Genomic DNA, 26,819 nt, shown 5'->3' on the forward strand with positions numbered 1-26,819 from the left:
TGTAACCACCGCCGATGCCGTCTGGCGAACCGCGAACCGATCACACTATCATAATATCGTTCATCGCAGTCAGTCGAGCGTGTCATGCACGACCGGTTATGTTTACCGGCACATTATTGCGACGACCACGAAGACGTACAGTTCCGTTTTATCGTCATTCGGCTGACGATAGACGATTTCTTGTGTCCGCGTTTGTTTACAACGTTTAAACGAAAACAGTAACACTCGAATTTTTTATTTTTTTTTTTATCTCATCGATGTTCTCATAGCTTGTACTACACGAATTTTCACACAACGTTATTTTATATTAACTCGTTGTTTTCCGATTTCCGTCGTGCGAATCTAGTAGATGCGCGAACCACGCGCCCGATGTACTTCGCCCGACGACGATTTTAAATCACACCGATGAAGCTAATCAATTTGGTAAGCGTTGTTGTCTACGTATACCTATAGTTCTGTGCGCTTTGACAATAGCACGTATATATCGTCCACTACCGCAATTGTACGACTGAGTGGATGGACCCTGATCGCATGAAATATGCAATAGCCCAAGTCATATCTGTGTATATAGATAGTATACTATAGTAGGGAGAAAGGTTCCATATAACATTTAATGAAAAATAATGTGAATTTTAGTTATAATCAAACATATTCCAAGTGAATTATGTAGTGCACCAGGTTCCCTAAGCCCCGACCCTAGCTGTTTGCTCCATCGCCATACATGCGTCTTCTCAGTACAGATCGTATCAAAATAGCGTATTTCAGTATTTGTGTAAATATTATAACCGATCGCGGATATTTAAAACACAATTTGTTTTACCAAGGATACGTACGTAACCACTTGCTATTCAGGAATCATTAACAATAAATTATTTAAAGGGAGTGCAACCGTTAAAGACGACCACCCGCAAATTCTAGTTGTATACGTATACTGACGCCACTGATAAAAAATAATATATTACACTACCATATTACTGTCATATTATTTGCACACTTCACTTGAAAAAAGAAATACCTATATTATTTCGACGTGTGCGGTGGTGTGGTTTTTCAGTAATATAATACTTATATATCGCTATATCGCTATATTTATGTGTTTTAGTCAGTTGACTACTGAAATGGCAATGCATCATAATGTATGATATTATTAGTTGATTTCCGTTTTGTTTTGTTGTTTGCTTCGTTATATATATATATATATCTGTTCATTATAATATTATGGTGGTCTCTTTTTTTATAACTATAAGAGCTATGTCCCCCCCTCCAATTAATCTGAAACGATATTCAATAAAATACTAAATCATATGGATTAGGTAGGTACTAGGTACCTAAAATAATAGTTGTATAATGTATATTATAATAAATAACAATATAATAAAATAATAAATGTATTAGTGTATGGTTATTCAAATTTAATTATCAATAAATCGCTAAAAATCTTGGATTACGTACTTACATATTATTTTTAAATTGAGCCAGGAAAAACACACTCGTTGCTTAAACCGTTTAACGATAGTGGTATCTAGTGAGGTTAGATTTTTATGTTATCTCTCAGGTCGCAGTTTAATAAGCAAAAAATATATTATTTATATATAATAGTTTAAAGGTAGGTATTAATGTATTATAGTACTTATAAATATTTATATATGAATATGTACTACCGGTAGTAAGACAGCAATAGCCAATAATTATGCCGATACGACTTTCATTCGATGTATATATTTTGTCGACTATCGTAAAATGTTTTTGACACTACAAAACTGCCTCGATCAATATTACGAAGTCAATATTCCTGTGTGTTACGTATGATGGAATTTTTAAAATCATTTCGAACTATTGATAATTATAATCATAATCCCAGTTATTGAATTTAAAATCTATCTGTTTATATTTCTTAACATGTCTCGTACTTTAGCACTAGAAGTAACAAACAATGCAAAATACATTTACATACCTACTATTATTATGCGCTGACAACCAATATTCTTATAAGTCTAAATTAGGAATTCCGGAAGTTTTCGTGGGCCCTCAAAATTATAAGTACATAATTAACCAATGATAATAAAAATACTATAATAAAATTAAAAATAATGAAAACCTCATTTAGTTCATCATAATTATTATTTATTATTTATTTAACCAACAACAACAATATTTTTTACAATAATTACATATTATAGTAGGTAGATCATGTTGGCCTATTCATTAAAGTCTGTGTGGCTATGGTGTATATTTTAATTATTCACCTATAACTATAAATTATAAAAATAAAAAATATTTATGGATTTTTTTTCGAAAATAATTTTTTAATTGGATAAAATGTATCCGTGGGTCGTTTATTTACAGATTTATTTACTATAAAAATTATTTTTTAACTTTGATATATTGGTTATTATAAAAAATATAATCGTTGTATATGATTTTAAATTTTAATATTATAAGTAGCGTATACTATAATATAATGTTTAGTATAGAAGTTCCTACGCGCGAACCTCATGAATTGTGTGATTGAAAATGTAATTTTCATAATATTATCATAAAGTTATTATAGTTAGAAATAACTAATGAAAATTCGTTTTTTATGATTTAATTTGTCTCTAATTTTAGATATTTTAAGATAATGTATCATTTTATTACTTAAGTATACCCTAATTGCTTTTTATAAACTCCCATATGTATAAATCTATACGTAATATTTAATTTTTGTTGAATAACTCGAAAGTATAATATATTAATGACGGAATTTTTCAAACAACCAATAAATGATTATTTCAAACGTTTCATTACAAATTTTATTAATATACATGACACCATTACTTTTTAATTAATTAACAATACCTAATTATTTATCTTTAGATACTTATAATCGCATTAACTCAATACGTTATTCGGATATATAACTGATTGTAATTTTTTTTTGTAATGTTTAGGTAATTAATTATTTTAATAAAATGAGCTAAAGCTTACTATTTTAAAAAGTTATGTATTACTCTATGGTCCCAACCTAATTAAGTGATTTTATCCTTTTAATTTAAAAATCATTTAAACTTTTTTTCTTTTGGTATGTTTAATAATAATAATTTATTAATTTATCAATGGTATAGGTATAGGTTTTAAGTGGATTCCATTACGTGATTTAGTATAATGGGAAAGAAAATGATGTTAAATGGAAGCGAAAAAGATTAATAACTATCTATAACTATTTTCAATTTATCAATTATACATGCTGGAACGATACTTTAAAATTAAATTTAAATGCACTATATAAGCTCATTGACCGTATTATGATATTATATTATATGTTAGGTAATACATTTATATAAGTATCTATAATATTTTGGTCTATAATATATTTATCTACTTAATTATTTTGATAATAATGTGTCTTATGTGAAAAAAATGCAACATTTAATGTTTTAGGTATACTTACCAATTCATTATAATATACCTAACATATATCATAGACATATAATATTGAATGGTTTTGTTAAATAAATATTGGGTTTTGTGGTTTTCATTGTAAAATAAAATATTATATTATTCGAGGACAAAATAAACACTCAAGTAGGTATATAATATTATTGTTGTACACTTCTTAATGCTACGACTTCCGGAAAATACTAGTCATGTGGAGGAAGACCAATAATGTAATTTAATAATAATAGTAATTTATTAACGATGTCCATTATTGTTTTAATCGGAGCGAAAAAAATAACGTATAAGGAAAAAATGCAATGATACTCAAGTAATCAGGTTTTCCGATCATCCAATTAAGCTATTCTGCGAACCGTTAACCTAGTGACCAGTAGACTATTATGTATACATATACAGGGTGATTCACCAAGCATCCACATCCCCATTTTTCAAATGGTAATGCAATATTATTCAAAATCTGATTTTTAGAATGTTTAAGTTTATATAGCATCGTGATTAAGTACTCAAGTATTTACCTATTTCTACGATATTACGGTTACGATATTATAGTTATCTAGAGAAGGTTTTGTTATTCCTTATGGATAAATTTTCTGTAGCTGGAGATTAAAGCACTGTGTATGAGGTTTTTTTTTATCAATAATATGACACGTTTGGCTTATAAACCTATAAAAATGATTATATTTGAAATAGTTCTTTATTGTTTTGGAAGATGATAATAAATGTAACTATGAGTTCGCTCGTGTTGATGATTATTATTGTCGAACTGCCTTATGCCGTGTGCCATTTTAATATATTAAGTAGTAATTCGGACGTGTTAAAAAGTGTTTAGTATGTATATTTTTTATTCATCAATCCATATGTATGTATTATATTGCAAATAGTGTTAATGAATGTTACAATAATTCAGGGTGGTATTTATAGTATTTGCGTGTAGTTGGATATACCTTTTATAAATAAGGACTATTCTGTATTTCTGTGGAATACAAACTTATTTTTTGTTTAAACAAAAATAACCCTTTAGTACTTTAATTTATCAATCAACAATTTTTAAAAATGTTGATGTTTCTAAACAGAGATTTGAATGAGTATTTTTTGAATTTTAAACTTTGTGTAAATAGGTTTAAAATAGATGAAGGTTGTGTTTATTTGCAAAATATTGTAATTGTAAGTAATAAATATATATTTATTAAATTTTTTTAATTTGTAAAAATTGTTTAACTATAATAAGTTCTATTGACAAAGTTTAATAACTGAGAAATTACTTGTTCTAATTTTGATTTAGACGCTTTAAAATTTTTTAAAAATTTAATCAATTAACAATTTATAGCAATATTGGTAGCTCTTATTTAAAAAATAAAAGACATTTGTATCGCTACAGTATTCTTCCTAATTGGTGTGAAAATCTAAGTGTTCGAAAATATGATCTTTCAGTCTAATTAAAAATTCTGAAAGTTAAAATTTAAAGATATGCATATTAATATTATTAAATGATAAAATAGGAGCATGCTTGGTGATTTACCCTGTATATATTCTGTAATATATCTGCTACTATACCGTTTATTGTATAGAATACAATCATGGTAGGAGGTGTATACACAGCATTAGGCGTTAATTTTAATGGGCCATACAAATTGTCGTGTCACAGTTTTAAAATTGTACCGATAAAGAAAACAGCCGTATAAAGAAAAAAATAAAACGTTTAAAAAAATTCGCGAACCGAAAATTATCGCCAAAAACATAATCTATAACAGTATAATATTATACCCATTCAATATTGCCATTATTATAATAATAATTGTAATGTTCGTGTCTAGTATTAGTCCTATGTAGGTACCATTCTAATATAAATAATACTGTGGGCGGTATACGTAAAAGAGAAAATACTTTATAGGTGTCCGACGAAAACAAACAGATGAAACAATAATATTATATTGTAAACAGTACGCGCGCGTGCCGAGGTGATTAACCGAATACTAATAAAACGGCGTGGTCAAAAATTCGAGAAAAAACTACGTTTAATTGATATTCTAGTGTGTACTTTAACACGGATATAAATTAATATTATACTTTTTCCAATCGCATATAATATAGATACTGCATTGACGATCATAATACACGTCATACAATATTTCCTAAATTAATATTATTCTTGCTTATGCATCGACGACGATACCCGGAACTTCTTTTTTCGATGATTGAGCCATGTCCCTGCTAATGTGGGGGCGGAAGAGTTATAGTCATTGTGGCGCAATTAATTGGTTATTTTTTTTTTTTTGGGGGGGGGGGCTTTAGCCCGAGATCCTATATCAAATAATTGATGCACGTATAATTTAATAATAAACTATATATTTTATTAAAATACAAAAACGTTCCATGCAAACCTTTAAGACTAATAAAGTGAGAATACCTATACATTTTTATTTGAAGGAATAGTTGCTATTCTTCTATACCTAGGTAATAGTTACATTTTTGCGTCCTGACTCATCGATTCCTGTTTCAATATACGAATGAAAACAGTGATGTATTAAGTAAAATATTGTCTTTATTGAACATAATATACTGAAAATTAAAAAATACATTAGTAATAATTAATAAACATGGTGAGCTATATGTTACGATCTGCTTCTAAACGTTTCAGATATTCCTAATCGTCTGAAGAGCTCTTGTAACGGTTTCGCCCTTTTATTAAGAGCAGGGGTCGTGTTGTTAGTGACTTTACTTTTAAACGCAAATTTTGGTATTTCGTAGTATTATGGTCAATTCGTATTCTTATCCGTTGACATGTTTAACCTATCGAGTTACGATTTTTCCTAAAAGAGACATGTGGCAATATTTAGATGATTTTATTTAAGTAGTACCTACAATGTTACGTACTAGATTACGCTTTTCCCTCTAACCTCAACACGCTTGTATTGTTAATATTGCCTTATTAATTATTTCGCCACAGCATATTAAATGTGTGCTATAGTAGGTATTCAATTATAATACATGTAATTCATAGGGTACGTAACAATATTATAATTATATAATACGTATCGTCTGCTGAAGACTGCGATCAAAATTTCCTTCATATTATATACTATATAGTAACACTGGATATATGATATAAGATATATGTATTTCATCTAACATCACCCTAAATGATTTGTGATCTATGTTAATAAATAATATTATAGTACACAATTGATGAACAGCTACGATTGTTCCTCATACAGACTTGGAAACGGTTGAAATGTCATCTGAAAATTTTGTAGGTCTTTAACCTATATTATAACGAGATCGATCGACGGTATAATCAATGATAGTGTATGGCACAACGTTATAATGAGATATAGCGGTATGCGCGACCATGCCTCAGACACAATGATGAGGCTTGTTGTTTTTCCCTCTACTACTGTACATTTACATTATCAAAATCGTTAGATTCAGAAAAACAAAAAATAAATAAACTCCCATGACGTAATTAATAATTATGCACCTACACTGTGCGCGAGGCCCGCATTTTAGTGTCGTTGAGCTAGGTATAGTGGTGGTACTACCCACACAATATGGGCTTCCTATGTTCCAAACATTTGTTGTTTTTTTATATTTCTCATAGTATCAGCAAGTATTGGAACTGTAGGTATAAGTGCGACGAAGAAGCGTAACTCATTTATTATTATTTAATTTATTTTTTTTTTATTGGTGAAAGCGAATATTGTGTGTTCTGAGTATTCTCCCTTATTATATAGTTATAATAATAATAATCTTCACGATGTCTCGTTTTGCTAATTAAGTATACGAAATACGAATAAGACTGTAGAATTCGTTAGTAAATTTAAAAACAATTCGTATCGAATTTCGTTTATTTATAAAAGTGTTGCAAATATTTTATTTTCAACAAGAAAGTATATACGGTTGACCTTCGATTTGTATTTCAGTAATGTTAGATTTTTGCATGTTGTAAATAATAATACAGATAAAATCAGACTAATTGCATAGGTATAATATAGACACTGTAGTCTTTTTTTATTTTATACATTTTTAATAACTTATGTTTACCAATTCGTATATGAGTTGGGTACAGGTTAAAATATACGTCTGTTTATTTGAGTTTTTTTTCGTTTTGCAGCAACAGTGCATTTAAATCAAATTTAAAAAGTAATTTTTCAGTGAACACATTTTTTTATTGTACTTGTTCCATTAAAATCGGCTATAATTGTTTGGCCATATTATACTCTTTACTAGTTTAGTATATACTGCAATTATTGTTTAACTGTTCTATAATATTATGCAATGTATATATATACAGTCTCTGTCTATTTTATGTTCCGTATATTGAATGTAGGTATATCGCTTTAATAAATATAATTTACGGAAATAATTCACTGTTTTATTGAATAAAACCCTTGTCAAATATTCGTGCTGTGCGAAATAATCAAGGTAAGCCACATAGGTATATTATTATTGTTCTTGGCAATAACTCCTATAACAGCTTGCATTATGCATTACAATTTCAAATCGAGATAATTAATCTAGGAAATCATAAAAACATTGAGGTTTGCCGTTTGACAGTAATTTTATAGGAATTTTATTTGTTATAACTAGAAATGTCTTCGTTTTAAATTAATAGGTAGGTATTTCATATTTTCATGGATTCACATGGTCGAAGATTTCTTCAATAATTTTATATTTAAAAATTGCTCGAAAAATTGTAATTCGTAGATATTTCTTTTTTATTGATTGAATTTTTAAGATAGGTGTTACCACTTTCAACCCACCTATACCGAACAAAATATTATTAGTATCTAAAACATTAAAAAAATATATCTGATAATTAATCGATTTTAAATTTTAGTCGTAATTTTATGTGGCTATGACTATTAAAATTATTTGCAACTACAACTTTATTTTCTTTTACTCAAATGGTCCTGTTTGCTTTCAATAGCAGCTGTACTGCTGCTACCATATTTTGTTCGCGTATGATATTGTTATATAGTGTCTTAAATGAGGATATTTTGAACATAATATTATATTATATTTAATATTTTAGACGATATCCTGTAACGTTCAGAATATATTATTTTTATTGTTTGAGCTAAATATGAGTCTAAAGTACAAAATCAACAATTGTCCTAGTAAATTGTAAAAATACGTGACAAGTATTCTAGTTTTTCAACGAATTGACATGCTTTTTTTAAATACCTACCCGGCCCATTTAATTCCAAAAACTCTACGTGCTATAGTGTTAAATGAGTAAGTATGTTCACACGTGTATGGGTTTAATAAATAGTATAGTTTACACCAAGTGGGTCAGTAGCTTGAATAAATTTCGTTTATTATTTTTCAAATCAAGTACAAAATATTGGTAGGTACAAGTCTTCCAAATATATAGTCCGTTTGAACATCGTTCAAAACAAAACAAGTTAAATAATTGAACACGCGCTGACTCTCTGGAAAATAATGCGCTTAATAGGTATAAATTGTTATTTATTAAATTTATTTATTATGGATTATAATTTTCGTAATATTTTCATAGTTGCAGATATGACGTACATTGTTAATGATAATTTGTAAGTTATTTCGTGTAAAAAAAAAAAAAAATCATAATAATAATAATAATAAATACGAACAGGACTATATACCAGTATTGTATATCCATTAAAATGTTAAAATAATATTACGAAAATTAAATTTTTGGTAATAAAATTATGGTTGTGAGACTTATTATATAACAGTATCGACTTTAGTTCCTGAATATATTATAATAACACGTCGTCTTGTTTCTCAATACTTGATATTATATTCACGCGTTACAAAAACAATTCGACGTTTCTCGTTCTATAAAATACCGATTGCTGATTTGTATTTCGTTATTACAGATATATAATATAATATACACATATTTTACTCTGCGTATCCATTTACTCGTTTACAGAAAATACGTCTCAACACAATATAATATTATGTATTATAATATTACACACATAGTTGTCGTAAACTCATAAACGCGCGTAAAAACTTAGGCGTATTCGGTTTCCCCGTATTTGTCAAACGTCACGTGCCTATACACTGCCTAGTATAATACGAGTAGGTATACCTATACTGTTATGCAAATATTATGTTTTATACCACTGTTGCAGTTGGTTAGAAAACATAATATTATAATATTAAGCTTGTTGCATCAACTTGCAGCGGGGCGTTAAGACTTCATATTATTATATTATATACTTTCACATTCCTTCACATTATATATACTTCCAGGTATAAATAGTAATAATAATAATAATATATTTATATAAACAAATTTGGCGCAACGTGTTTCCGCTTAGCGTCTGGAGGTCAATAACGGCGGCCACCCGCAACCCGTGTAAAAAACATACATTATATTCGTATATGTATACCATATTACTTATGTACGTGTGATCACCCGCGGTTGGTCTATCGATCACGTGCGGAGCGCATTTAATCGTCTGTGTAAAAGAAAGAATAATAAAGAACTAATCTATCTCACCGTCAATCGTAGGTGAACGCTTCGATCCACTGCAACGTCATAGCAAGTATTGTAGTATATAGTTGATATTATGTAGTGTATATAATTTCCAACGGTAGGTCGCGCTGTGAATAAGACGGAAAAATATATCGTTCGCACAAGGTTACCCACATCTCGACGCTTCCACACCTCCCCGTCCACCAGTGTATAATTGATTGGTTTCATTTTGTAGGATCTTTTTTTTTTTTTTACGAATATTGTCGTTTTGTACTTTTGTCGGAACGATGATGGATGTCAAGTATTCCCTCGTCTACGCCGTGTAATGCGTATATCTAAATGTTCAATTGCTATATGTGCAGTGTACTTGCTATCCGTGGCGGCAAGGCTACATTCTTTGAAAGTGAAAACCGGCGTGTGGTTCACGTCTAATATCAAACAGATGATAGGTACAGTCGTCCACTACGACGACGATGATGATCGACTTTTATTCGTTTAGGCTACGCGTGATTTATACGGCGAAAGAAAAATTAAAGCAAGAATAGAAAAACAACGGCTGATATTATTCACGGTGTTTTTTTTATCTCCTAATGTATAAATCGTTCTATATAGAGAAATCAGATAGACTTCCTATTACAATGTATGTATATATATATACATGCGTATTACATAGCTGTGGACTGCGGTATAATTGAGGTATGAGAGTTGTACCTTGTTGTGAACATAAAAATACAATTTGATTAGCGCGCGGACAAAACCCGAAAGCACTTAGATTCTGTTTGAACACCGTACCTATAATTATACACACGACGTAAATCTGTGATTTTCGGAGGATTCGAATACCCCCTCTGCTCCTATTAACACATTTATCCTTCCTTCGTTATTTTATTATATTAATATGTCTAAATGAATTAGTCAAGTTTTATTATCCTTATAAGAAATGAGAAATAAAGTAAGAATTTTGTTCAGATCTCTATAGTTAAACGTTAGATTTCAATAAGAGTCGGTATACTCCATCTTAGTAAATTTATTATAGTTTTGTGTTGGTATTTTCTCCTCTAAAATCCAACTCGGGATCCGCTGCGGATGCGTACATAGGTATCATTATTGCATATTTGCATCAGATGTGTATGTATAAGGCCGCACCTTAATTCAATCCGATGTGTATTAAGACTATTAGGCGTACATACATACAGTTAGTGATTTATAAAGTATCCTCTCCCCTTTTACCATTAAATGATGCATTGGAAATTACTAAAATTTTTAAGTAGGTATACTAAATAATTGAACTAATTGAATACCAAACTTTAAGCATATATACTAATTATAAGAAGTGTTTTGTCTTCTGTTAAAACAAATGAAAACCGCTCTTTTTTAATGATTTAAGCATATATGATTATTTTTCAAAATGGGGATGAACATATTATACCATCCACATAGGTAACGTTGACATTTCGTTTCTAAAAAATATTTTACTATAAGTAATGTTATAACTTCTAGATATAACATTATATTCGTATTTATAATATAATTATACTATTTTAGTTGTCGCCAGCTATCTCTCTATATATATATCTGTTATTTGCGCATACTTGGCATGATAATAATTTATAATTATTGATCTTTGTTTAAACAGAATATATAATAATATATTCGTCGTAATTATTATGCATAATAACAATAATAATAATTTTATTGTATAGTGTAATACGTGGTATCGGTGGCGATGGTAGTGTAATACACATAATATTATATTATAATGCGGTATAATAATGTGGATTGTAGTTTATAACTATACCTACAGAAATATTATTAGATATACCTAAAACATTTATAATTATTAAGAACAACTGTATGGTCGAGTTCGATGATAATATGATATAAACCGTGAGTACATTATTATAATATTATGTTATTGCTGTACATAAGTTTATAATTCCATAGGTACGATAACTGATAATCGAACGCAATTAATTGAGTAAAGTAGATCAAGCGGTTTATTGTGTTAAGTCTTAAGTATTATAAGTACCTTCTCAAATAACCATATATACAGAACTAACTAAATTATGAACTTATAATGTCATTATACATAAGTTTTCCATGATTTCTTTTACGAATCGAACCTATAAAATAATAGGTATAATAATACAATAATACCATATAGAAATTGGGTTTATTAAAAGTGAAAAAATTAATTATTATATTATAATATGTTTACGAGCATTAATCCTTCAGGTATTTACTATAGGTGTCTATACTCCATATAATAGGTATACAGGCATACCATAAAAATATAAAATTGATTTTTTCATGCCATGGCGGTGTCAATAATTGTATTACTTAATATAGATACAGTAAATACAAAACTATTTTAATATGAATAAAAAAAGGCGGTGTCACAGAAGGAAGGTTCCTCCTCGTTCATATAAATTACCTATATACTATAAATGATATACCATACGTATAATGTGATATCCATATGTAATAAATTTATTTAACAGAAAACCTTATTTTTTTATTCATGTTTCAGACTGTACCCCGCTCCATGGCGGGCTTGGCGGAGAGACTATCGGGAATGATGCCTACGCCTAGCGTACGAGGAAGAAAGGGCTGGTGTGGCTGCCTAAAGGTAAATATCAACATAACTTAATAATCATATTCACACACATTATATTATATATTTATATGTACAGTATAATGGTCACTGTAATACTGTATCAATTTCATATTATATAGTTATCAGCTCTGTTAAAACAATATTCACTCACAACGCTGCTACTATAGGTTGGTAACTATATTAAAATATGCATTGTGTTACAACACGACTATGGACGATAACATTATTTATCGTTTAAACATATACTTATAAATGCGCTTAACATTGTGTGTAGCTACGTATGTAATATATACATGGCGCTAACTGCAACACCGTGACGATTCCGTGTTCTGAGCCTGTCGTCAAGGGCGGATTACATTATCATTGTAATTATCTAAGTCTGTTTAAGCCGTTGAAAGGACAAACCGCAGTATCGATTGAAACCGCAGTGAAAATGATTTTAATTGACATCGCAGTAGGACGTCATCGTATTCGTCGTAATAATATAATTCAACACTGCACTAAAAAAAGTTTTGATTTTATTGATAACTTCTGGTTGTTGTTTTTTTTAGTCATTGTAGATTCCTTTGGAGTCCATATTGTCACTAAAAATAATAACAATAATTAATTTGTTGAATTTCAAACCGTTTTGCAACTTGAGAAAAGTATAAACAGAAAGTCTCTTATAGATGTATAGTAGAATTCGAGATACATTTTTATAAGTAGATAAAGAAGATAATATCGTTCACAATAATCAATGTATTTTGGTTAAATGTATTTTAAACTTATTAATGATTTAAATTTTTAAACAAGCACCGTAAATTTTCATACCGTGAATCATGATCTTATGGAAAATACGTACCTATGCGGTATACCACCTAAGTGTTCTAAAAAATAAATCTAACGGCTGTTTAAATAGCTACCTATAGGTACCTACTGATGCAATGAAGTGGATAGTGATTAGTTAGAAGCAGTCAAGATATTCCGTATATGGACATATACATTGAAATACAATATGGTAGTGTGATAGAGAGGTCCCTTAGTCCATAACCTTGAGTTATTACTTTATATAATATTATGTATAGAAGTTATAAAAGTAATGACGGGCGGCGAGCTACTACAAGTCCCGTGGTTAAAACAATATTATATTATTTTTGACGTCTTCGGTCGTTAATTATTTTTCCAGCCTTAACTTACGTGAGGGGCGCTGTAATTTCACTAAATAATTTATTGTACAAAGAATACCTCCAGTAGTGTCGTCGCTTATTTATACGTTCATGTTTTCCATGTGTACCTATCTCGCTGCATTCTTATTTCTAGTGATAAATCATACCTATTAGCATTGTGTGATGGGGAATCGCATGCATGATATATTATAGCAAAGGCATTCTTTGAGATAACAAACGTATAAGATAACAGGCGCAGTAATTTTTTTTCCCTATAATACGAAGAAACATTTGCAATATTTTACAAGTCGCAATTAATGCCGGAATGCCATTTTATCGATTATACGATTAGGTCTCCTGGAAAATGTCTAGGTGGATGTCATTAAAAACGCATTTAATTTAATGTTTTTAACAACTACATAATTTATTACTGTGTATTGGCCATATTACTCGGTAAAGTTTCCACTCGTCAGACTCAAATTACAAAAAATATCAATATACTGTAGATTACTAACGTTAAAAATATGTTAAAATAAATTTACTTTAAAAAAATAAAAATAAAAACAATTATGAAATTGTAGGTATTCAAGAATAAATTATAATTGAAAACATTCAGAAACACCTGGCTTTAAAGTGTTAATTATAATTTATTGTTAGTAATAATTATATAGCTCACGAGCAAAAAGTATGCTTTGCTCTTTTTGTAATGAATTTGTTGATGTAGACATTAAAGCTCGAAATCGTGTTTTAATTTATAGTTTTTATTTTATTGAGATTAGTAGTTAAATTAAAATTAGCAGATTAGATAAGAAAAACGGATCAAAATATTATATTTCTTGTAAATAACTATTGTATATGATGACTTAATCTACATATTAATACGTCGTAAAATTATAACATTCAATAATAGCATATTTTATAAAAATCTATCTATTTTTTATTATAATTATAAATATATTATAATCTCAACCATTTAAATTTAGTTATACTTGGTAAAAAAAAGATAGTTTATAATATAACTTACTCAATAAAATATTTATTGCATTATTTTTTTTTTCAATTTATTCGATCCAAAATGTCCATTGTTATTCTTATTATAAAATCGGCTATTATACATTTTTGTTTAGACAGTTATATATATATAAATGTTTTTATTGGTTTAAAACAACACATTTTATTTACAAAATCAATTCTTTACCCAAGAGCAGGCTAACACAGTACATTAGAATATAAATATAACAGAAGAAAATTTAAATTATGCTCTATTGCTAAATAACGAAGGCAATTATTAATAAAGCATGATTGTATGGATAATCAAATCGTAAAAGAAGCGAGACGTTAAAGAAGATGCGCGCGTGAAATCACAAATAATCTTCAATATGTGGCGTAAGCCGAGAGGAGAATCGTTAAGATCAAATTTGTATAGGAATAATACGGAAAAAAGATTATGATTAGATCTTAAGTTAGATAAGACAAGTGCGCAAGTTATAATTGCGATTATAGGATTAATGGGATGATTAAAAAAACTTCTCGTTTACATATCTAGTTTATTTGACGTTGCTTAATTTATATATTAGTTAACCATCGATAGTTGTTGAAATGTGGTTACAAAATCAAGTACTAATTAACAATTATTTTTTTTATTCTTACATTGAACATTTTTTTGGATTACCTGAGGCATAGAAATTTTTTTAATGAAGTCCCTCAGTTGTTTTTTCTCAATTATCCATTGTTCGTAAACTCAATAATTAAATACCAGTAAATCTCAATTTCGCCAATCGTATAAATATTTGAACATGTGACCCTCGGTCAAGCACCTGATAAATATTTTAATAAACCATCTCATATTAAATACATACTCAGTGATTTTGTTCGATGACTGATGATTATGGTTATCTAAAAGACAACCCACTGTGCTGAAAGTGTGGAATTTTTAAATATTAACGTGCTGACCTAGCCTAAGTGCGTTTTCCTTGTTGAAAACAAATGTAATTGGCAGCTCCGAGCTACAAACGTGTATAATCGTTTAGATTAATTGATGGAGCGGACAGTATTTATAATATTATTATGCTTTCACTAGTATGACTCATTTGTTATCATTCCAATTTTATATAAGTTTATGCAAGTTTATTCGTATATATAGGAAATAGGGATATTGTCATTTGCAGTTGCTGTAAATAATAATATATATTCTGGTAAAAAAATAAAAGTGTTTACATTATTATTATTATTATTATTGCAAAATTATAGAAAATAAAGTGTAAAAATAACTCCACGATGTAAATAAATAATAATATTATTCAATATCGTATTCTGTGATCGCATATAATTTATTTAATATTTTCGTCGATGTCGTAATATAGTAAAGTTGTAGTCGATAAAGATCCACTCGACTAGTCCGATTAGAGTTTTCGTTGTTTGAACTGCTACTTCTCTGAATTGTATTGCCGTCGATGGTTACTATTATTATTATTATTATTTATTATTATTGAAATTGTATTTCTCTTCGTCTTACAATGAGAAAAACATCGATCAAGTTCAGATTACGTAACTCGTCATGTTTCAAGATCGTTACTGACGATGAAAAGTGTATAAAAGAATTACACACGAAAAATTAGAAAGTAGAAAGAAGTACTCATCACCGATGTTTCAATTCTTAATTTTTCTATACCTGTCCTATCTATATAATGCGTCACGTACGGTGCTTTAATTAAATTGGATAATATCATCAATCCGTATCTGTCTGACAGTAAGTGATCAAAGGATATTATTAATAAATCCTCTGTATAGATTTTTATCCAGAGACGTGCAACATTTACTTTTATAACGAACACTTTGATGCACTTGAAGTAGTTTTATCTTCCTGGAATAAATACATTTCGTATCATATATATATTATATTATACATAAAAAATATTACAAAATGGTTATATAATAATGTATTATTACTATTATTATATTGTTATCGAGAAATGCGCATTTTTCTTTAAGGACATTTGATTTCGAATAAAATTTAAATCATTTAATGCTTTATTTAATATATTTTTTTTTATTAATACGATAATACATAATATGATATTATGATCTCCTACGTATTAGTTTTGGAAAACAAGTAGGTAACCGCGCCATCGGTGTATTTATAAAGTTATAAACAACACTGATGGCATTAAAAGGTTTAAAATGCATTGCATCGTTACAAAGAGAATAAAATCTTTTTTGGTTAATAATAAATAAATAAATAAATAAATATTAATATGACGTATGCTTACATTATAATGTAAACGCCATAGAGTATAGGTACTATTATACTCCGTGGTAAATGCTAAAAAAACATTATAATATTATTATTTGTATATAGTTGTCGTTAGATACATATATTTAAATGCATAGTTACACGTCTTAGTAAACAACTGTATAACAGAAACTATTAACACATAGTATTCACGTTGCATTTGTAAAACACACTTACACGCTTAATCATGAATGTAATACGCTATATTATGCGCTTTTTTCAGGACGACGAGCCGCCAGAAATCACGTATATCGTGGTCGACTCAGGCACTCTGACGTTGCAAAAGATGACACCCACGCTACCTATGCCCGAAAAACCTGAACTCGACAGACTATTCGCCGAGTTAGTTGTAAGTGTCACAAATTTATAATAATAATATACTATAAGAATACTCGGGGATATATTGATAAATCATATTAAGCGTAATGTACAGTTTACAAATAGTTGTATAAAAGTCTATACTAAGGGAGGATCTTATTTTCCACCCTTAGTCGATTTGTTTGCCCAACACGAACGGGACGTTATTTTAAACATCGTCTTATATATAAGACATATTACGTATATTATGATACCTATACCTGTCCCTAAAATTCGTTTCTATGGTTAAGAACATATTATGTTTTTTATGAATCATTTATATAAGTTCAGTGGAACTATAAGCGAAAATTTGATGAAATTTCTGGGGGGGAGCTAAGTAATATATGCTCATTACATCTATATGTCACTACCGTATTAGAGTAGCTGTACCTTAAACTTTTGGGAGAACTTAGTCCCCGCAAGCCCCCTCTCCCACCGATTTCCGCCTATGAGTGGAACATATTATATTTAAAAAAAAAATGTCCTATAATAACTTATATAGTCATATACCTATATAAGTTATTATATAATATAATATATTATTATATGTTCCATAGCTTCAAATTTTTAGTTTTGATTTTTTTTTTTACTGGAACATTTCAATCGGTTTATGGTTTGAATTATACAGATTGTATTGTTTTAACATTTCTAAGTTAAAAAAAAAAAAAAAAAAAAACAACAAGTTGAGAAACATTGCTATAATTATGTTTGCACAATATTTTACACCTCATATTAATTAAGGTTTAAATGAGTGTTTTTTTAAACAAAATAATCAATTATCTGTATTTTATCAACGTTATATCACCGCAAATCTTAACTACCACGTTTTCTTGGCTTAATTAAAATATGCGTCCATTTATTAGCGTCCGCCTATTTTTTCCCGGACACTAAATCCGCTACCGATTAGGTATGCCTCTATATACTTATTAAACGTTTTGTATATCTAAAAGTATCGGTCAATTTTACATCGTAGTCCCCATCGCCGCTGTTGTATTTCTTTCTTTTTTTTTCGAACGACGTGCATGAAAAATCGTCTCCAATATTACGCAACAAGCATTTTCACTTACATAACACGCACACGCGCGCAGATATCATCGACTCGTCGTGCGATCGCATTCGACTCGCGGGCCGCGGCATTGTTGTACAGTGCATGAGAAATTCTCAAGGGAATTACTTAACTACTAAAGAACTTTTGGGATTATTTTTTATGACCTATAAAGTATTGACTGACCACACACGATTTAACAACCATCATATTCGTATTACATAATTTTGTGTTATTGCTTATTGTAAGATGTACATTGTATCGTTGAGTTTGTTGACCGGGGCGCCGATCTTAATTTAATATTATAAATACTTATAAATACGGAAATTTCCGTTACTAATCGCAAAAACGTGACTAAAAGTCAGATTTCCTTTCGGCTCTAGTTACAATGTTCATTATTGCCGTATTGGCTAAAAATAATAATATATTATGTGTACTGTGGATGTTGAGTGCATGATGTTAGTATTATTACAATGATTACCTTGGTGTTTTTTTTTTTTTTGTTACCTATTATTATTTTTTATGTTCCCGTTGACACTTTTTTTGAATTAATAAAACAAATTTGTACTCTGTACCTATGTATTTCATTGTTAGTTCCTTAAAATATAAATAGTTAAACTTATTTACATATTACATGATACAATGAGTATGCACTATGTATTGTTTGGTTTTATTTTTTTAATATTTTAAGAAAATAAATACTAAATATTTCCTATTTGTAAAGAAAAACTACGAACATAGTTCAAAAATTAAAAATTTAATAAATCTCTATGTTTATTTCTAGTCTATTTTTTTTCAATGCTTTTCCTTTCACTGTCCTGCACAAATGTTTTTTTTTTAAATTTAATTTAGGGTTTTTAATTTTGTTTTTTATATGTTTTGTAAATATTTAACTATAATAGTCTATAGTTTATTCATTTAAAACAATAAAGCAGTAAAATCTAATTAGAACTAGGTATAGAAGTAACACTGTATAAATATAAAATTGACATATATAATTCATTTGTTATTATTTATATTATAGGAAGAACTTGATTTAACTGCTACTAATAAAGCAGCTATGTTGGAACTCCCCGAAGAAAAGAAATGGCAAATTTACTGTAGTAAAAAGAAGATATTAGAGGTAAAAATATTCATTTAAAAGTTAATTGATGAGATTTATTAGCTACTAGCCGTTAACATTATTAATCACTTTAGGATCAAGAAAATACAACAGATTTATCACAATCACCTGAAAATTACATTGAACGCATACAATCGTTGAATGGAGATGAACAGGAGAACACTAAGTTATTTGATTCCTTAAAGACAGCTCTACGTACTCAGCCTCATAGCTTTGTTCTGAGATTTGTCCAAGCTGATGGTTTAGTTACTCTGTTAGGAGTTTTGTCATCTATGAATTATGACACTCAACAAGGAGCTATGCACACATCAATTATTGGCTGTATCAAAGCCCTTATGAATAACTCTGTAAGTTTATTATATTTATGTCTATTAAAATGAGAATTATTCAATTGAAAGTTGTATAATATGCTAAATGTAATTGAATAATTATATTGTTAGGTATTATAAGTTTTGTATATTTTTAATTGCTTCAATAGTTTGATTTTCGTATTAACATCCAAATTATTTTATCGTTCTACATTATACGTTATAAAATATTTTGTGAACCATAATTAGTTAATTGTCTTTTATCATGTAGTTATTTAAATGTAAATATATTAAATTATAACAAGTAACAATATAACAATAATAATAATAAAAACAATAAAAAAAAAAAAATGATAGGTAATTTAATTTAGTTTTGTAATATTATAAGAAATTATAAAAACCTATTAAACCTAACCAAAGGCTAGTTTAACATTTTATTTTTCCATTTTAAATTTAATTGTTCAAAAAAATTATTTGTAACATTTCATTCTGTTAAAGACAGATAGTTTTCTCTAAAGTAATGACAAGTTATATTATGACTATTTAACTTATTATTTCATTGAATGATTATTCTATATGTTCCACACATACCTACATTATTTAAATTATGTTAAAAATTTTCTTAGGTTATAAGTAGTTAATAATAAAAAAACTATTTTCAACATAAGAATAATATACCTAATTATATAATTTTATTGTAATAATAATTATAATATGTATTTTTCAATTCTTGCTTATAGAATATTGATTTTAATTCAGTAAACTCTAGTCGCACATTATTTAAAAAATAAATATTTGCATTTATGTACATATATATATTATACACATTTTCAATAGATAAATTTTATAATTTTAGACTGGAAGATCTCACGTACTAGCACATCCATCAGCTATTAGTACTATTGCTCGCAGTTTACTCACTGAAAATCCCCGTACTAAAGTTGCGGTATTAGAAATTCTTGGTGCTTCCTGCTTAGTTCCAGGAGGCCATAAGAAAGTTCTTGATGCCATGACAGACTATAAAGAGTTTGCTCATGAACGAGCCAGATTCCAAGGCATTATTAATGATTTGGATAGAAACACTGGCGTCTATAGAGATGATTTGACAGTTAAAACAGCTATTATGTCATTTGTAAATGCTGTTCTTAGTTATGGGCCAGGACAAGAAAGTTTAGAATTCAGATTGCATTTAAGATATGAATTTTTACAATTGGGACTCAAAAACATTATAATCAAGTTAAGAGAACATGAGAATCAGACATTGGACAGACATATGGATTTCTTTGATATGGTTCGCAATGAAGATGAAAATGAATTAGCAAGGAAATTTGAACAGGTAATACATCTATTATGAACTCAATAAATAATATGTTTTATTCGTCTTTTTGTATTATAATTATAGGAGCAAGTAGATACTCAAAGCGCTACTTCTATGTTCGATTTACTACGCAGAAAATTGAGTCATTCTCCAGCCTATCCTCACTTCCTTTCACTTTTTCAACATTTTTTGTTATTACCCCGTAAGTAGTTAATTAATAATTGCTTATTTGTCAAACATAATTTTATTGTAATGTTATTTCTATTAATATTTTAGTTGAGTATGGAAGTCTTCCACAGCATTGGCTTTTATTTGATCGAATCGTACAGCAAATAACACTTCAAACTGATGCTGGTGCTGATAATGATGTATCACCAATTAATATCAATGTTAAAGAAATTATTCAACTGTAAGTTATTGAGTAGTGAAAATAAGTTTTTTTTTATGGATTTATACATAATTGTTTTGTTGCAGTTTGGCCAAAGAAGAAGAACTTCTTGAAGCAAAAAATAAAGCTGAAGAACTCGAAAAAGAAAATACTAGTATTACTGCATCGCTTGCTAAAAAAGAGCAAGAACTAGACTTGAGAAATCAAGAAAAAGTAAATATAAATTATATTTGATAATTTTTTTTAGAAGGTTAATATAATTTTGATGGAAATAAAAATTTGGAAATTAATATACTGTAATGGTCTCAAAAAAAATTACTCTTGAATTCTTACTAACAATAATATTGATTGTAATATTTTTTGTTTGTTCATTAGGAAGATATGGAAGCTAGTATTTTAAGGATTAAAGAACGTTTGGAAAAAGAAATATCTATTCACTTGGAAACTAAACAAAAGATATCTGAACTCGAAGATACTTCAAGTGAATTACAGCATAGGATAGCTTACGAGCAAGGAGAGAGGAGAAAGCTAGAAGCAATGCTTAATAATGGAAGTTTACCAGATGATGCTAAAGTTACTATTAGCCCTCCACCTCCTATGCCTATTCCACCTCCACCACCACCTCAATTAATAATTAAAAGTAATTGTCCTGCTCCACCCCCAGCTCCACCATTACAAATCCCTCCATTAAATCTTCCACCTCCACCTGGCTGTCTTCCTCAATTAGCCGTCAGACAAAGATCTGTAGAAATTCCAAAACCATCTGCTCCATTGAAATCCTTCAACTGGGCTAAGTTACCAGAAACCAAAGTGGCTGGAACTGTATGGGCTGATATTGATGAAGGAAAAATGTATTCATCTATTGACCTTGAAACAGTTGATAAACTATTCTGTGCATACCAAAATCAAAAACCAACAAATGGAACAACAGCTGCTGTAAGTAAAATGTCAACTAACAAAAAAAGGAAACTATATTGTTAAATTAACTTATTTTTACAGAATGAAGGATCATCTGAAGATCTGAGAAAGACTGGTAGTAATAAATCCAAAGTCTTATCTGTTATTGATGGTCGCAGAGCTCAAAATTGTACTATATTGTTGTCCAAATTGAAAATGTCTGATGAAGAAATCGCCAGAGTGATATTGGATATGGATACTAAAGACATTTTACCATTAGACATGGTTGAACAACTTTTAAAATTCACTCCAGGTCCAGATGAAGCAGCTTTGTTAGAAGAACATAGTTTTGATTTAGACAGTCTTGCCAGAGCTGACAGATTTTTATACGAAATTTCCAAGTTAGTAATAAAAAATATTCATTTTATTTATTGAGATGGGTAATAACCCTTTACACTTGTTTTATGTTTAAAAGCACCCATTTTGTGTTTCTAACAAATAGATTCATAATGTGTTAAAAAAAAAAAAAAAACTAACAAACTAGTACCAAATAATTTAATGTATTTTACACTTGTGTATTAAAAAATTTGAAGTAAAATATAGGCCTTCCCAATAAAACTTATTTATATTTTTAATTTTTAATGTAGTGAAAGCGGTGTTGCAATTTATTGATTGGTTAAATTATTTCAATTTCATATGTTAAATCAATAAAAAAAATTGAAAATAGGTAGTGCAACATTGGATGACTTTTCCTTTCAAAAATAAATTTTTCTTAATTTACATTTGCTTATTGTTTAAAAAGAAAGAATAGACTGTAAAAATCTTATAGAAAAAAATATATATATATTTTTGGTGTACCTGTAGTGATTTTGTTTCAATATTTTTGTTGTTTAATTCTTATCTAGTTGTATATTATAGTCATTTTTCCCAGTGAAATATTTTCTCACAAATTAGCTGATTTTTTTCGTCTGTAACTGATTGCATTTTTTAAATGGTAATGTAATTATATAATATACATTATACATGCAATAGTTACTAACCATTAATTGTTTATAATTTTTGCTTTAAAAAATTAATTATTATTTAAAGTTAAGGAAAAGTAATTTAATAACTAAGGGATTTCATATGAATTCTAATACCTTATTTATAGCTTGAAAACTAATGATAAACATTTTAATAATTGCTAAGCCTTACAGTCATAATATGAAAAAAACAATCAAATTATACCTTATATTATATACTTCAAATATACATAGTAGATACATCATACTTCATAGTATAATCAAATATTTTGACTTATTTTGATTATTTTTCTTTTAAATGTTAAAACTCAAATTGTTACCTAATCTTAAAGTTCAAGTTATTAACAATTTTTTATACAAATAATAATTTATTTTTCACTTTAAACTCTCCAAATTATCACACATAAAACTCAAATTTGCTCATTTTTTGTAATATTGTAACATTCTATAAATTAAATTTAATATTACATAATATGTTTTTTTTTTTTTAATTTCTAGAATTGCACATTATGATCAACGTCTTCGTAGTTTAGTATACAAAAAGAAATTTATTACTTGGACTGGAGAAGTTGAAGGCAGAACAAAAATTGTTATGGAGGCGTCACGTGAAGTAGCTCGTTCTAGACGTTTAAGAAAACTATTAGAATTAGTATTAGCACTTGGAAACTACATGAATAAAGGAGCAAGAGGAAATGCATGGGGTTTCCGTTTATCATCTCTAAACAGACTTACAGACACTAAATCAAGTTCTGTTAGGGGTATAACATTATTGCATTACATTGTCGATATGGCTGATAAGAAGGTAGTGTATATAATTTATAAACATTATATGATATGATAGGATTGTAGTATTATCACAGAATACATTTACTATTGATTAAATATTACAATCAATTCTGTGGTGTTATATTTAAATGACATCAATAATACAGTTAATTTTTTATTTGAATAGTTCAAGGACATTTTATTATTGGAAGAAGACTTACCTCATGTAAGAGGAGCTTCAAAAGTAAGCTTGGCTGAACTTGAAAAAGACATGTCACAACTAAGAAATAATTTGAAAGAAGTTGAACGAGAAATTGAGTTCCAAAGAGTACAACCTGCTGTACCAGGTGATATGTTCCTACCAGTAATGAAAGAATTTTTAACTACTGCTACCTGCAAATTTTCTGAGTTAGAAGACTTATTCCAAGATATGAAAACTAGAGTAAGCATCTTTTTAAATTTTTATTATAATTACTTCTTTGGTAAATGTTAATAAAATATTTTGTTTTATAGTTTGATAGAGCAGTCAGATTGTTTGGGGAAGACAATTCCACTATCCAACCAGATGATTTCTTTGCAATTTTTGATTCTTTCTTAACAGCTCTTTATGAAGCACGTCAAGATAACTCTGCTGTTAAAAAGAGACGGGAAGAAGAAGAAAAAAGGACAAGACAAGAAGTGGAGGTTTGTATTAATAAAGACCTAGGAGTTTATTACATGTAAAATTAATACAAACTTTTTTTTTTATAGTTAAAGAAATTAACGCTTGATCGTAAAAACTGTAAAGACGGTGCTAGTGTTTTGTCTAATGGGTCTGGTAGTCGTCAAGTTTCTATAAATGGTAAATCTGGTGACAAAGCAGAATTTGACGATCTCATATCGGCTTTAAGAACAGGAGATGTTTTTAGTGAAGATAGTATGGCAAAGATTAAACGCAGTAGAAAATCCAGACATTCACCTCCAGCTAGGGAACATAGCAGGGACAGAGTATTAAACGTTACTCGAAAAAAATAAATAAATTAAAATTTAAATAATGTTTTTTTTTTTTTTGTATTTATTGTTTATTTTATTATATTAAAGATGACTTACTAGTAGTTTTTGCATTTTATTCTACTTTCTGTGATATACATTATGTCGTGTCCAAAATTGTTCGTTTGACTACAAGTTCAACCTATTTGGCTTGCAAATACTCTTCTTCATCTTGTATAATATTTCTTTTATATTATGTTTTTTTTAAAACTAAGTTATTTATCTGTAAATTGTAAATAATAATAATGGTAACACCATATATTAGAATGAACAAAGTATGTAAACCACTTTTATAGATAGTTTATAGATTTTTATATAGCATAAATTTAAATTACACTTGTTTATTATATTATTTCAATAACGGACAATATGCATTTTTTCAGTGCAACCAAAAATTGAAGTTGATGTTTTTTATACTTTGAAAATAAATTAATAGAATAAAAAAATGTTTCATTTAATTTCTACCCAATTGTTACTAAATGTAATTACTGCTGTTATTGTAAATATGCAATAATTGTTTATATTTTTGTTATTGTACTATGATACTTTGTATGAATAATTGTATGAGTATTATTTCGAACATAACATTTTTTATGAAACTAGATATGTTAACGTGTTTTTAAACGTATTTCTTATCAATTTTATTGTTTATTTAAATTTAGTTACAATGTTTTTATACAATATACATCAATTATTATTATCCCGTGTGAAATGATGTTGTAAATCATGTGATATAAAATTATCTACAAATTAGAAAAATTATTTTAGTCTATAATCAAAAATATAAACAGTAGATTATTTCTCCAATATAACTTTTTTCTAAATTTTGAATTTTTTTTTTTTATATACATGTTTTTCTTACAAATAATTACTATAAATGTTGGATTATAACAATTGGTAATTTCACGGCACTAAAAGTAATACACAGTGCCATCGATTTAACCAATATGTATAACTAAGTATATAATATTATAATAAGACCGGTTTTTCAAATTACTAAAAATAATAAAAATGCTATTAAGTTCCATTATGATGATTTAGTAATTTACTATATTTTTGGGAAAATATGCTACTTTTTCATTATTCATAGTCATACATTTTTAATTTATCCAGTCAGCACTTTTAATTTTATAAATATAATTAACAATCAGTTTGGTTATATTTTAATCTTAAAAATATTTTACATGAATATAATATTTTGGTATATAAATTCATCAATGATATATAATTTTACCTTTTTAAAAAACATACTTCATATACTTAACACAAAAGATAAGGTAAAGACTGTCATCAATTTGTCACACTATAGAAAAAGGAAATTGACAATAATTGTATTATGATTATTGTAGTTAGTTGATATAAATGACAAAATTATCAACAAAATGAAAAATCCTACACTTGTTCAAATAATTTATATTTTATACATGTGATACAGTTGATTCATTAAAGTTTGTTAGCCCGTTACTAGGGAATGAACGAACAGTTTTTTTAAATAATTAAAAACCAACTTATTATTAACGCTTAAAATTACTCTATCAATAATGTATTAACAAAAAATAGCCTCGACCAATCCCTAGTAGATAACTTGTATTATAATGTTTACATTAAG

The 26,819-nt window shown here is 28.1% G+C and overlaps 1 protein-coding gene across 1 annotated transcript; it reads left to right on the forward strand.

Moving 5' to 3' along the window:
- On the forward strand, positions 1-25,554 carry LOC114123049 (disheveled-associated activator of morphogenesis 1). Its single transcript, XM_050199827.1, has 15 exons — positions 1-423; positions 12,435-12,533; positions 17,182-17,307; positions 19,385-19,483; positions 19,558-19,830; positions 20,648-21,127; positions 21,194-21,311; positions 21,386-21,518; positions 21,584-21,710; positions 21,873-22,433; positions 22,497-22,795; positions 23,915-24,218; positions 24,369-24,623; positions 24,695-24,865; positions 24,932-25,554. Exons 1-15 carry the CDS (start codon positions 406-408, stop codon positions 25,193-25,195), a joined length of 3,327 nt encoding a protein of 1,108 aa, XP_050055784.1. The 5' UTR covers positions 1-405; the 3' UTR covers positions 25,196-25,554.
- The last annotated feature ends 1,265 nt before the right edge of the window (positions 25,555-26,819 follow it).

This window comes from Aphis gossypii, chromosome 2, assembly GCF_020184175.1.
Source record: "Aphis gossypii isolate Hap1 chromosome 2, ASM2018417v2, whole genome shotgun sequence".
NCBI lineage: Eukaryota > Metazoa > Arthropoda > Insecta > Hemiptera > Aphididae > Aphis > Aphis gossypii.

Coding starts and splice junctions, on each gene's coding strand:
- LOC114123049 (XM_050199827.1), top strand. Junction 12,534..17,181: donor GCTGGTGTGGCTGCCTAAAG/GTAAATATCAAC, acceptor CGCTTTTTTCAG/GACGACGAGCCGCCAGAAAT. Junction 22,796..23,914: donor TTTTTATACGAAATTTCCAA/GTTAGTAATAAA, acceptor TTTAATTTCTAG/AATTGCACATTATGATCAAC.